Source organism: Dipodomys merriami, unplaced genomic scaffold (genome assembly GCF_024711535.1).
Source record: "Dipodomys merriami isolate MVZ:Mamm:240054 unplaced genomic scaffold, mDipMer1.0.p SCAF_17, whole genome shotgun sequence".
NCBI lineage: Eukaryota > Metazoa > Chordata > Mammalia > Rodentia > Heteromyidae > Dipodomys > Dipodomys merriami.
Genome location: NW_027203048.1, coordinates 4,060,001 through 4,073,664, shown reverse-complemented (window position 1 = coordinate 4,073,664; position 13,664 = coordinate 4,060,001). Strand labels below are relative to the sequence as shown.

Sequence of the window (13,664 nt, the reverse complement as noted above, 5' to 3'; positions counted from 1 at the left end):
TAAATTAAGCAGTTTTGGCACTTCATTCATACTTTATACAGAACATTGATTATTTACAGTGTTAGTTCATATGATTTCTTTTTCTTTTAGTAAACATTTTGGTTTAAGTCCAATGACTTCCCATATACTACTCTCAGTTTTGAAGTTGCTTTTTTTTTTTTAAGATAAAAAGGCACAAAGTTTAATGTGAGTTTCGAACTCAGTAAAATTTGTTAAATGGTAATTGTCAGTTTTGAGTATTCATTCATGTCATGTATTCTGTAAGGAAAGGGAAATAATGCTCATTTGCTATTAATTCAAAGATCATATAACCTGTCTTTTAAAAACAAAGAGGTTATTACCTTTTTTTCCCTTTTTTCTTTTTCTTTTTGTCAGTCGTGGGGCCTGAACTTTGGGCCTGGGCTATTCCTGAGCGCTTCAGCTCAAGGCCAATGCTCTACCGTTGAGCCACAGTGCCACTTCCAGCTGAGGAATCAAACCCAGGGCCTAATGCATGCAAGACAAGCACTCTACCACTGAGCCACCTTCCCAGCCCTGTTTTTTGTTTTTGTTTTTTTTTCTTATTAAACCCAGTTCAGTGCCTTGTGGATGTTAGACTAGCATACTACTGCAGAGGTTACACCCCAGCTTAAAACCTGTTGTTGTTTTGGTTTGGTTGTAACTCAGGGCTTGGGCACTGTTCCTCAGCTATTTTGCATAATGTTGGTGCTCTGTCACTTAAGCTACAGGGTCACTTCTGGCTTTTGGTAGTTAATTGGAGATGAGAATCTCACCAGCTTTCCTTTCTGGGCTGTCTTCAAATCAAGATCTTCATTCATATCTCAGCTTCCCATTAGGATAAGAATACAAGCATGGACCACCAGTGCCTAGCTAAGATCCAGTCTTTCAGATGCAACATTTAAGAGTTAAAATTGTGTTATGGCCATGTTGGTTGTAAAGGCCCTGTGCGATTTTAGAGGTTTATGTAATTCATGAAGCACAAAATAATTTTTAAGCATTAACTGAGGCACTATTTTTTTAACATAAAGTTCCCTCTAGTTGAATAGCATTTAATAGTTCTCTAAATAAATATTAATCATTTCATCCTAATTGTATTACAAGAATTAGTTGCTCTTGTGGTTTTCCTTATTATTCTTTCATCATACTGTCTATTACTTTGTGGTTCTAATGTCTGTGAACATTTTCACCAATTAGTCAAGATTATCATAAATTTAAGACTAGAAAATACCTGAGCTGAGCCTATTGTTTAGCATCAGAATTACTTGAATGACATGTTTAAAATACATAGTATAGATCGAACATTCTGATCAAAAGCTTGAATTTTTTTTTTTTTCTTTGTCAGTCGTGGGGCTTGAACTCTGGGCTTGGGCACTGACCCTGTGCTCTTCAGCTGAAAGCTAGCATTCTACTGCTTGAGCCACAGCGCCACTTCCTAAAAGCTTGAAATTTTTGTTTTATTTTTTGGGTCCGGTCATGGGGCTTGAACTCTGGGCCTGGGCACTGTCCCTCAGCTCTTCAGCTCAAGGCTAATGCTCTACCACTTGAGCCACAGCGCCACTTCCGGCTTTTTTCTTTTTGCTTATGTGGTGCTGAGGAATCAAACCCAGGGCCTCATGCATGCAAGGCAAGCGCTCTACCACTGAGCCACGTTCCCAGCCCAACCTTGAAATTTTTGGCACAAAGATTATGACACTCTAGAAGTTTCTGCTCTTGTATTTTAGTCCAAATTTCAGATTAGGGATACTGAGCCAGTAAATTCTCAACAAATACTCCAAAATATGAAAACTCAAAAATCTGAGCACTTCTAATCCAAAGCCTTTTAGATGAGGGCTTGCGGTAACATAAAAGATTGTCTTGCTACACCTATAATCCTAGCTGCTTAGGAAACTAAGATTGTGGAGGATCTTGTTTTTTTAAAGACCATCAACTGAAAAGCCAGCATAATGCTGAGCTGTAGGTATGGTCCAAATAGTAGAGTTCTAGCCAGGAAACAAGTTGAGCAAGCTAAAGACTTGAGTTCAAATCCTGGTACTAGGGGAAAATAAGAAAGTTAAAAGTCATGTCACTGAGATTTCCATTAGCTCCCACATGAAAAGAGACACCAAATGGAAAGAAATACTTTGCAATTTAGATACAATTTTACTCTAGTGTCTCACTTGGATTTTAGCTTGTAGTTCTAAAATCCTTTTTGTGTTTATATGAGCCTTTGAACTTGTTTCTTACCATTTTCCCTGATGCACATTTTTCTTTCTTCCATTAACCTGAATTCCGTTGGTATTGCATGTTTTCTTAATTTTCCTCCCCTTTCCCTGTTACTGGAATTTTAGACTCCGGGCTTCCTGCTTGTTAGGTAGGTTCTCTACTTAAGCCACATACCTAGTCTGTCAGTATGTGCTTTAAGTACCGGGGGAGAAAGGGGCCATAAATTTGTTTTACTTCTGTTTATCACTGTCATTTTACGGTTTTTCTATTTCTTTATTTGCTCATCTTTTTTTTTTAAACTTTCAGTGGGTTTGAAAAATGTCATAAACAAGTCTATGAAAGTTTATACAATTTTATTGAAATAATTTGTTTATTATTAAGAACCGATTATTGTTATTACAAAGGTGATGTACAGGAGGTAACAATTACATAAGTGAGGTAAAGTCTATATTTTTAAATTACTTTTATCTTTGAAGCACTTACTGGACAGCATTGGTTCATACCTAACCCTATCTATTCAGGAGGCTTGAGACCTGAGGATCATGGTTCAAAAGCAGCCGAGGCAGGAAAGTTTGGGAGATTCATCTCCAAGTAAGCATCAAGAAAATCAGAAGTGGAGGGCTGGGAAGGTGGCTCAGTGGTAGAGTGCTTGCCTTGCATGCGTGAGGCCCTGGGTTTGATTCCTCAGCACCACATAAGCAAAAAGAAAAAAGCCAGAAGTGGCGCTGTGCGCTAGCCTTGAGCTGAAGAGCTGAGGGACAGTGCCCAGGCCCCACCACCGGACCAAAAAAAAAGAAAAAAGAAAATCAGAAGTGGAGCTATAGCTCAAGTGGGTAGAGTGCTAGCTAGCCTTAATCAAAAAAGCTCAGAGACAGCACCCAGACCCTGAGTTCAAGCCTCAGCACAGAAAAAAGAAAAACAACCTTGGGGTTTATATCATTACAGTATGCTTCTATTGTATATACTAAGTATGGGATCAAAAAGTACCTCTGAAAATACAGGAAATTTTACTAGCTTTAGCCAAATAATTTTTTGAAACAAAAGCAGTGTTTTAGTATGTCACTGAAAATTTATTTCCTATTTGCAGACCATATTATTTCCAATGGAAGAAGGGCAAGGTCTAAGTTTTTGTGAAGAAATCTTACTAGATTATTTTACAGTCATTTCTGTGTTACACACACACACACACACACACACACACACACACACACACGGTAGATTAGAAACAAGAAAGCTTAGGTCTTTCTCTACAATATTAAAGGTACTCTAATTTCTGTACTCAGGCTGAGGCTAGAGACCCTATTTGGTTTGGTTTGGTGAGCCTCATGTCCAAACATACTTTTTAGAGTACACATGATAAGTAACTCTTATCTGACCAGACATATCAGACTGGGATATTTGTATATTCAGTGAGATATCTTGGGAATGTAATCTTAGCCTCAATACAAAGTAGATTCGTGTGTGTGTGTGTGTGTGTGTGTGTGTGTGTGTGTGTGTGTGTGTGTGTGTGTGTGTGTGTGTGTGTGTGTGTGTGTGTGTGTGTGTGTGTGTGTGTGTGTGTGTGTGTGTGTGTGTGTGTGTGTGTGTGTGTGTGTGTGTGTGTGTGATCTTAGCCTCAATACAAAGTAGATTCGTGTGTGTGTGTGTGTGTGCGTGTGTCACTACATGGGCTGATGATAATTTTTTTCCACCCCAGTCCTGGGGCTTGAACTCAGGGCATTGTCTCTGATCTCCTTTTGCTAGTACTCTACCACTGGAGCCACTGCACCACTTTAGCCTTTCTGTTTATTTGGTACTGAGGAATCAAATCCAGGGCTTCATGCATGCTAGTAGGCAAGCACCCTACCACTAAGCCACATTCCCAGCTCCCTGATGATAATTGTATACCTTATTTTTTTACTTTAACCTGTCATGTGAGATCAGGTATGATTTTTTTTTTTTTTTTTTTTTTTTTTTTTTTTTTGGTCAGTCGTGGGCCTTGAACTCTAGGCTTGGGCGCTTTCCCTCAGCTCTTCAGCTCAAGGCGAGCGTTCTACCACTTCAGCTACAGTGCTACTTCTGGGGGTTTGTTTGGTGGTTTTATTGGAGATAAGAGTTTCACAGACTTTTCCTGTCCGGGTTGGCTTTGAATCGAGATTCTCAGACTCAGCCTCCTGAGTAGCTAGGATTACAGGCCTGGCTTGAATTTTTTTTTTTTTTTTTTTACTGATAGCATCATACTTGCTTCCAAAAAATTGTAGAGTTCACATATGTATTTTTGTGTTAGACATTTAACTATAGTTTACTGTGAAAATAACGTTTGTAACACAATTATGGGAGATTGGTTTTGCTTTGACCATGTATTTTATATGTACTGTTTTTCAGAGTTAGGTACATCTTTCACAGTACCTTTCTAGTTCAGCGATTCTATACATAACAGACCCATCAAGAGAAAGTATCATCGCTTACCCCTATAATCCTTCCTACCCAGGAGGTTGAGATCTGAGGATTATGAATCAAGGCCAGCTCAGGCAGACAAATCTAAGAGACTCATCTCTAATTAAAAGCAGAAAGCCAGAAATGAAGTAGTAAAATGCCAACCTTGAGCAACAAAGCCAAGTTGAGAGCATGAGTCCCTGAGCATCAGTGTCTGCGTGCGTGTGCGTGTTTGTGTATGTGTGTGTGTGTGTGTATTTTATGATTTCAAAATTACATTAATTCTTACTAGTAATCATATATAAGATAAAAATCTTAGACAGATGCCAGTGGCTTGGACCTATAATCCTAGCTACTCAGGAGGCTGAAATACCAGGATTATGGTTGAAAGGCAACGCACACAAGAAAGTATGAGACTCCTTTCTCTCCAATAAACTACCAAAGAAGCCAGAAGTAGAGCTGTGTCTCAAGTGGTAGAGTGCTGGCTTTGAGCAAAAGAATATCAGAAACAATGTCCAGGCCCTCATTTCAAGCCTCAAGACTGCACTCAAAAAAGAATGATAATTCAGATGAAATTGACTTTTGTCCATTGTTCATATTAAGCAACAAGTAAAAGCTTACTCATTATTATTTGGGCTGAGAGGTAATAAGAAGGGGATGTTTTCGTGTAAAGTACTCAATGCTAAAAAAAATCATAAACAAAATGGAAAACTATAACCATTTATTTTGTATTATAGATCTTTAAGATTAAGGCTGTAGCTGATGTTTTACTTATATATTATAAAATTTAAACAGTTAATGTAACATTTATGCTTCTTATATTAGCCTATCAAAGTGATATGGACAATTATACTTAAAAATAGAATCACTTTAGTTTTTTGTTGTTGGTCATGGGGCTTGGACTCTGGGTCTGAGCACTGTCCTCATGGGGCTTGGACTCTGGGTCTGAGCACTGTCCTTGCGCTCTTCAGCTCAAGGCAAGTGCTCTACTGCTTGAGCCACAGCACCACTTCTGGTTTTCTAGTGGTTTATTGGAGGTAAGAGTCTTATGGACTTTTCTGCCTGGGCTGACTTTGAACCACGATCCTCAGATCTCAGCCTCCTGAATAGCTAGGATTACAGGCATGAGCCACCAGGACCTGGCCTTCGCTTTAGTTGTTTTTTTTTGTTGTTGTTGTTTTGTTTTGTTTTGTTTTTTGGGTCCAGTCATGGGGCCTGAACTCTGGGCCTGGGCGCTGTCCCTCAGCTCTTCAGCTCAATTCTCTACCACTTGAGCCACAGTGCCACTTCCGGCTTTTTTTCTTTTTGCTTATGTGGTGCTCAGGAATCGAACCCAGGGCCTCATGCATGCAAGACAAGCACTCTACCACTGAGCCACCTTCCCAGCCCTTCACTTTAGTTTTTGAACTCATTGTAGCCTCATTCTTTCCCCTAATAAAATATTGCTGTCTGTGTATAGCAGATATGTAGTTAATAATAAAAGCTGCTTGTGTTTTATATGTATATAACTTAATTTTCTAGGTATATTTTTAAGAATGTCATATTAAAAAAGCAGACTATAATTATTCAGACATAAAAAATGCAATAATTTGTTGCATTTCCTAAAATGTTTGTTTAAACATACTATCAGGTTAAATGGAAGCTTGTTTCTCTCATAGCACTAATGACTTTACCATGAAGCATTATAAAATAGTAGTTCATACTTGCCTTTAAAATCATAAATAAGGGGCTGGGAAGATGGCTTGCCTTGCATGCCTCTGAGGCCCTGAGTTCAATTCCTCAGCACCACATAAGCAAAAAGAAAAAAGCTGGAAGTGGCGCTGTGGCTCAAGTGGTAGAGTGTTAGCCTTGAGCTGAAGAGCTGAGGGACAGTGCCCAGGCCCAGAGTTCAGGCCCCATGACCGGACCCAAAAAAAAATAAAATAAAATCATAAATAAAAATTTATACTTTATTGTGTATACATAAAAAAGTTAATGTGAGGAAAAAGGAAAACATTTGAGCCATTTATATATTAGTCTGGAAATAAATAATTGGCTTATTGCAATTTTAATTACAAGGACATATCTGTTTTCCTTTTCATCTTTCACCATTTGTGTGCATGTCCTATGTGTTTATAAATATATGTAACATTCTAGCTAATGTATGATTGATTTTCTTTTTTTTTTTTGTCGGTCGTGGGGCTTGAACTCTGGGCCTGGGCTCTGTCCCTCAGCTCTTCAGCTCAAGGCAAGCGCTCTACCACTTGAGCTACAGCGCCACTTCCGGTTTTCTGGTGGTTTATTGGAGATAGGAGTCTCACGGTTTTTCCTGCCCGGGCTGGCTTTGAACCACAATCCTCAGATCTCAGCCTCCTGAGTAGCTAGGATTACAGGCGTAAGCCACCAGCGCCCGGCTGATTGATTTTCTTTAAAAGAGGGAAAAAATAGGAATAGCATTTGTATTAGTTTACTAGGGCCACTATAAAAATTATCACAGAACTTGAAAACTATTAGCTAGGTGGTTTATTTTATTTTATTTTTTTCTTTTTGGATCCGGTCGTGGGGCCTGAACTCTGGGCCTGGGCGCTGTCCCTTAGCTCTTCAGCTCAAGGCTAGCGCTCTACCACTTGAGCCACAGTGCCACTTCCGGCTTTTTTTTCTTTTTGCTTATGTGGTGCTGGGGAATCGAACCCAGGGCCTCATGCATGCAAGGCAAGCGCTCTACCACTGAGCCACCTTCCCAGCCCCTAGCTAGGTGGTTTAAAGCAACAGAAATGTATTCTGCGGTTCTTTTTTTTTTTTTTTTTTTTTAGTTGGTCGTGGGGTTTGAACTCTGGCCCTAGGCGCTGTCCCTGAGCTTTTCAGCTCAAGGCAAGTAAGCTACCACTTGAGCCACAGTGCCACTTCTGGTTTTCTGGTGATTAATTGAAGATTAGACTCTCATGCACTTGCCTGCCTGGCTTTGAAACGTGATCCTCAATCTCAGCCTCCTGAGTAGCTAGGATTACAGGCCTGAGCCATTGGCTCCCGGTTTGTATACTGGGGTTCTAAAGGCTAGAAGTCTGAAATGAATGTTAAGTATGGCCATGATGTGAAGACTCTAGAGGACAGTTTCCTAGCTTCTGATAGTTTTTTGTGGCTTGTAGATGATAACTCTTATTCCACTTTGGACTTTCTCCTTAAGTGTGATTTGTCTAAATTTTCTTCTTATATTGACACCAATCACTGGATTAGAATCCCTCTAATAACTTTTGTTGTTGTTCTGGTCCTGGGGCTTGAACTCAGAGCCTGGGCACTGTCCCTGAAGTAGTGTTTTTCACTTAAGGCTAGCACTCTACCACTTGATCCACACCTCCACTTCCAGCTTTTTTTGATTATTTGGAGACAAGTATCTCACAGATTTTCCTGCCCAGGCTTACTTTGAACCCTCAGATCTCAGCTTTCTATCAGCAGGATTACAGATGTGAGCCAGTGGTGTCTGGCTCTACTGACTTTATTTTTAACGTGATCAAATTCGAAACGTCTTTCCAAATTTACAATCATGTTCACAGGTAATAGAGATTGGAACTTGAACATACTTTGGAGGGAGGGACACAGTTCAACCTTGATCATCTAGCTTAAAGTACAGCGGCTTAAGCCACTTGCAAAATGGATAATTAGAAGCTAATCACACCTTAAATGCCTTAGTACATTTTTGTTTTTTGTTATATTCAAGCCATAAACTATTCATACATGAAAGTGAAATGGACTAAATATTAAATTGTAGAGTATCTAGTATAATAACTTTTGGAGGACAGAGCATAGTAAGGCATTTTATTCAGCTTATCATAAAAATGATACCAAATATTCAAGTAATACTTTGCCTTTAAAAGAAAACAGGAACAAGGAAATAATAAGGACATATTAATATCTAGATATAAACTTAAAGCCAGGTGCTGGTTGCTCAAGCCTATAATAGCTCAAAATCATCCTGGGCAGGAAAAGCCAGGAGACTTATCTCAGTTAACCACCAGAAAACTGAAAATGATGCTGTGACTCAAAGTGGTAGAGTTCTAGCCTTGAGCAAAAGAGCTCATGGAGAGTACCCGCACCCCAAGTTCAAGCCCCATGACTGACAAAAAAAAAAGTTGAGTGATCACAATTGTTTTTCTTCCTCAACAAAATAATAAATTTCTGTATGACGAGCTCTCACAGTCATATTCTGTCAACTTGAGTAGTTAGAAACATGTGCCATCCAAGGTGATTTGTGTACATATTGAAAAGTACTGTTCTGAAATGTCTTTGCCATTTCTCAACTTTGGTTTGCCCACGAATGCCAAGAAACTTTCAGATAGATGTGTAGAGGCCAGTCTGATTACCCATGACTGCTAAAGTCAACTGTGAATGTGCCAAAAATATTCCACTTTTGAAAAGTGACATGAAGCTGGCATTATTGCTGAGTTTTAGATGACCTGCCTCTGACATAAAATGTGATGAGTTTGAGCCCTAATGGGGGTGAGGCAAACTGAAAGAACTATATGCTTTGGGCTTTATGAACCTTGGACTTCTGTGAACGAGGATGTAACAAGTTAATGCCATGAAAGGGAGTGCCCTCAGTTTATACTTTTCCCACCTACTTTTTCTGCCACACAAACCCCCTTTTTTTTTTAAGTGGCTAGGGATTGGTGAGCTTTGTATCACAGAACTATAGCCCAACTCTCCATACACCCATTCAATACTATTGACATCCTTATCTTACAAAACAGTAGTACCTTTTATGTAGTTGTATTCCCTTTCTAAGACCGTCAAATCTACTTGAATTTTTTTTTCAATAAAAACTATCCGGGCGGGCACAGTTGTTCATCCTAGCTACTAACCTAGTGGTCATCCTAGCTACTTGGGAGGCTGAGGTGAAAGGATTGTATTTCAGTGCCAGACCAGGCATAAAAGGTCTGTAGACTCCATGTCATATGATGGCTGGGCAAAGTGGCACATACCTGTCATCCTCAGTAACACAAGAAAGTACAAATAGGATTACATCCTAGACTGGCTCAGGCATCAAGTGTGACCCTAAAGAAAGGGACTGAAGCCAGATGTGGGGGCCTCATGCCTGTAATCCTAGCTACTCAGGAGGCTGAGATCTGAGGATTACGGTTCAAAGCCAGCCTGGGCAGGAACATCCCTGAGACTCTTATCTCCACTTAACCACCAGAAAACTGGAAGTGGCACCGTGGCTCAAGAGTAGAGCGCTCACCTTGAGCTGAAGAACGCAGGGACAGTGCCCAAGCCCAGAGTTCACGCCCCATGACCGACCCCCCCCCCCCCCCAAAAAAAAAATCAGGCTTAACACAAATAGTAGTATTTGTTTATGCTGTTTTCTTCCTGAATTATTTTTCTCCCATTTTCCCCAATATTTTTCAATACTGGTTTTAATTTATGATACTTAATAGAGAGGAATTCTAATACATCTTTCAGATAAGATAATGAAAACTTTAAAAATTATTTCTCCTAGTAAAATTATAAGGTATTTATCTTCATTAAGTTATTGTAACAAATTTGAAGTAGGCCTATTTCAGCCAAATGCTGATGGTAAAACCCATAATCCTAGAAAAGGCTGAGGTTGAGGTTCTAAGCAAGCTCCAGCAGAAATGTCCTCAAGACTCTTACCTGCAATTTAACCAGTTTAAAAAAAAAAAGCTGGGGGCTGGAGGTGTGGCTATATGTTAGAGTGCCTGCCTAACAAACTTAAGGCCTTGAGCTCTAACCCCAGTAACACCAAAAAATGAACAATTTAAAAAAAAAAAGCTGGGTCAAGAACTGGTGGTTCATGCATATAATCCTAGCTACTCGGGAGACTTGAGATCTGAGGAGCGTGGTTCAAAGCCAGCCTGGGCAGAAAAGTCGGTGAAACTCTTATCCCCAATTAACCACTCAAAAACTAGAAGTGGCACTGTGGCTCAAGTGGTAGAGTCTACTCTTGTACAGCATCCAGGCCCTGAGTTCAAGCCCCACAACCTAGTTTGGAGGTGTGTCCCAAGTGGTATATCACCATTTGGAAGCAAAAACAGCCAAGCAGGAGCAAGAAGCCCCAAGTTCAATCCCTGGGACTAAGACAGAAAAAAAATTCAACCTATGTAAAATGCTTACAGTGGCAGCAGCACACAATTATGTGCTATGCTCTGATTGATGGCTTCCACCAGTAGTACAATGCAGCTGAGACCTGGAGGATCATGGTTCAGCAGCCCAGGCTAAAGAGTCCTGGAGACTGTAGCTCTTTAATCTTGGATTCTTTTTATTACCTTGAAAAAAAATTTAAGAGTAATAAAGCCATTCTGTAAGCATATTTCTTATTTATTTATTTTTTGGGTCCAGTCGTGGGGCCTGAACTCTGGGCCTGGGCGCTGTCCCTCAGCTCTTCAGCTCAAGGCTAAGCACCACTTCAGGCTTTTTTTCTTTTTGCTTATGTGGTGCTGAGGAATCGAACCCAGGGCCTCAGGCATGCAAGGCAAGTGCTCTACCACTGAGCCGCCTTCCCAGCCCCTGGAAGCATATTTTACAGATTTTGGGTGACTTCCTTGAAAGTGTATGGTTTATTTTATGTTACACTTACTTAATTTATTGGGAAAGGAAGATACCCTGTCCTGGGTAAAATTCTTTTTTGTAGATGGGACTGTGAATCACTATTTTAGAACTAAAAATGTAAGCTTTTTAAAAGCCCAAAGCAGTTTTAAAGCATTACTAGACAACTGCCAAACAGTAGATGCATCACAGGTTGGGTGTTGGAAGCTGACAGAATAGATTGAAGACCTGCCTAGATGTAGTTGACGTAAGGTAGGAGTAAAACGTTAGAGTACTTATAAAATTTTGAAGCCAGATTAAATAATTGAGTGTATATGGTAGCATTATGCCGTCTGTTTTAGCATGAAATAATAATCAAAATAGCCTTTGAAAGATTAGAACGATAAACTAATAAACACTCCTACAAAATGAGCAGAGAGGTAGAGAATACCATATTAGAAGAACCAAATGATGACCAGCTGTTAAAAATTCAGAATTATATACACAGAAATAGTAGGATCTGGAAGTATCTAAGACTGAATTAAAGCTTACACTTTGAACATCTGTGGTACTGAAATAGTTACACAGAACTGGAACAAACATGAGGACTTATTAGTGATACTGTTAACAAGTCATTCTAGAATGATACCTTTGGCAGTTGATGTTACATAAAGTATTGATTGTCTTTTTATTGTCACTCAGTAGATATTTATTGCGTACCTACATACAATCTGGCAGACATCTTTCTAGGCACCAAATATCCAGCATGTGATCTGATTGATGGCTTTTACATTGGGGCCAATGACACAGATGTATTCAGACAAACAATATACTGTATAATACAGAATGTGAGGAAGAAAAATGTAGGATAATAGAGACAAGGATGAAAGAAGAATGCTCTAACACTCTTGAAACTTCAGGATTAAAACTTGTGCTGCTCCTTGTCCTTAGAGTTCCTTTTTACTTTTAATATCTGTATAGCTTTGCACTGACAGTGTGTCCTTTGGATCATCTCTACCCAGTGGCCTGGCATTACTTTTATGTTGAGTTGGTATATATAATAGCAAAAAGCTGATAATGGATTTATTTTCCCTACTAAAGCTGCATTTTATAATTGTCTTTATATTTTTCTTTTTTAAAAGGACACTGTCAAGTTCTTTTAAACTGTTATTACAATGAAAATAATTCCTACTTGATTTTTTTTGGTTTGGTTTCTATTGACTGCCCTTTAATTTTTTTAGTAGAGTAATATGTAAGTTCAAGGTTTTTTTAATTCATTTGCCCTAATTGATTAAGGCTCCTGGAATAACTTACGTATAGTTTCTAATCTGCAAAATAGTAGAACATTTTTACTTAATTTTAAAGGCTTTAAAAATCTATAACAGACTTAGTATGGGTTTTTGTTCATGTTTGAAACATGAATGAGTTCACTTAGAAATAGTTTGCCTTAACATAAAAACATACATGGCAGTGTATTTTTTTAACAACAAAGAAAACAAACCTCTTGTTTCCATTTCCTAGAGTTTATTTGGCAGTGTATTTTTCAGGTAGTCTGAACTGTCAGTGTTAATCTATAAACACTGCAAATAAAGTTTCCCCCATGTTGGTAAGGATCAAACCCAGAACCGATCCATCCGAGTAAACTGCTCTATCACTAAGTTATTCAAATCTAAATTTACTAGCCATTTATAATAATGTGCTTGCTTGTCAGTATAACAAAGTTTTGTTGGTTATTTTAGGATTCTGGTATTGAAATGAGTAAGACATTAGATCCTTTAATTACTTTTTATCTAAGTTTCCAGGAACAAATACGAAGTTATTTTTCTGGTGCTTTTTTTTTCTTTTTAGTAACAGCTACATACATTAAGTATGTGTGTGAGATGTTTCCTTCCGAGTTCACTTTTCTGTCATCAAAAATAGAAATTAATGGGGAAAATACTTTGTTACTGACTGCATTTGTGACTCTTGAGAGTAACTTCATGAAAAAATGCTTACTAAGCATAGCTGCTTTGTTCTAGGAGGACTGACAAATGGTAGTGGTCGATATATCTCTGCAGCACCTGGAGCAGAAGCAAAATATCGAAGTGCTTCAAACACTTCCAGTTTATTTAGCTCCAGCAGCCAGCTCTTTCCTCCATCTCGGCTTCGGTATAATAGGTCTGATATTATGCCTTCTGGCCGAAGTAGATTATTAGAAGACTTCAGAAACAACCGCTTCCCAAACCTTCAACTTAGAGACTTGATTGGACATATTGTTGAGTTTTCTCAAGACCAGCATGGTTCAAGGTAAGTAATAATGATCCATAATCTATTTTACCTGTTTTTCATTTTTGCTTTACTAGGGGTGAGGGGAGCAGTGGTAATTGAATTCTGGGCCTCCCTCACTCAAGCTTAGTAGGCAGATGCTCTACCCCAGAGCCAAACCTCCTGCACTTAAGCTTGCCTGTTCTGAGATAGGAACTCACTTTATGCTGAGGCTGGCAGACATTCATGACTGTACTCACTCAGTTATTAGTTAAGATGGAATCTCT

General features: G+C 39.0%; 1 protein-coding gene across 6 annotated transcripts in view; it reads left to right on the top strand.

The window, feature by feature from the left end:
- Positions 1-13,664, top strand: part of Pum2 (pumilio RNA binding family member 2) — a 100,359-nt gene that overhangs the window by 68,923 nt on the left and 17,772 nt on the right. For 4 of the 6 annotated variants that reach the window (XM_070025054.1, XM_070025050.1, XM_070025052.1 and 1 more), the window contains one exon: positions 13,152-13,419. In XM_070025054.1, the coding sequence (XP_069881155.1) occupies positions 13,152-13,419 (268 nt within the window). The remainder of the gene's footprint in view (positions 1-13,151; positions 13,420-13,664) is intronic. The other 2 variants (XM_070025055.1, XM_070025051.1) reach the window with 1 other exon arrangement.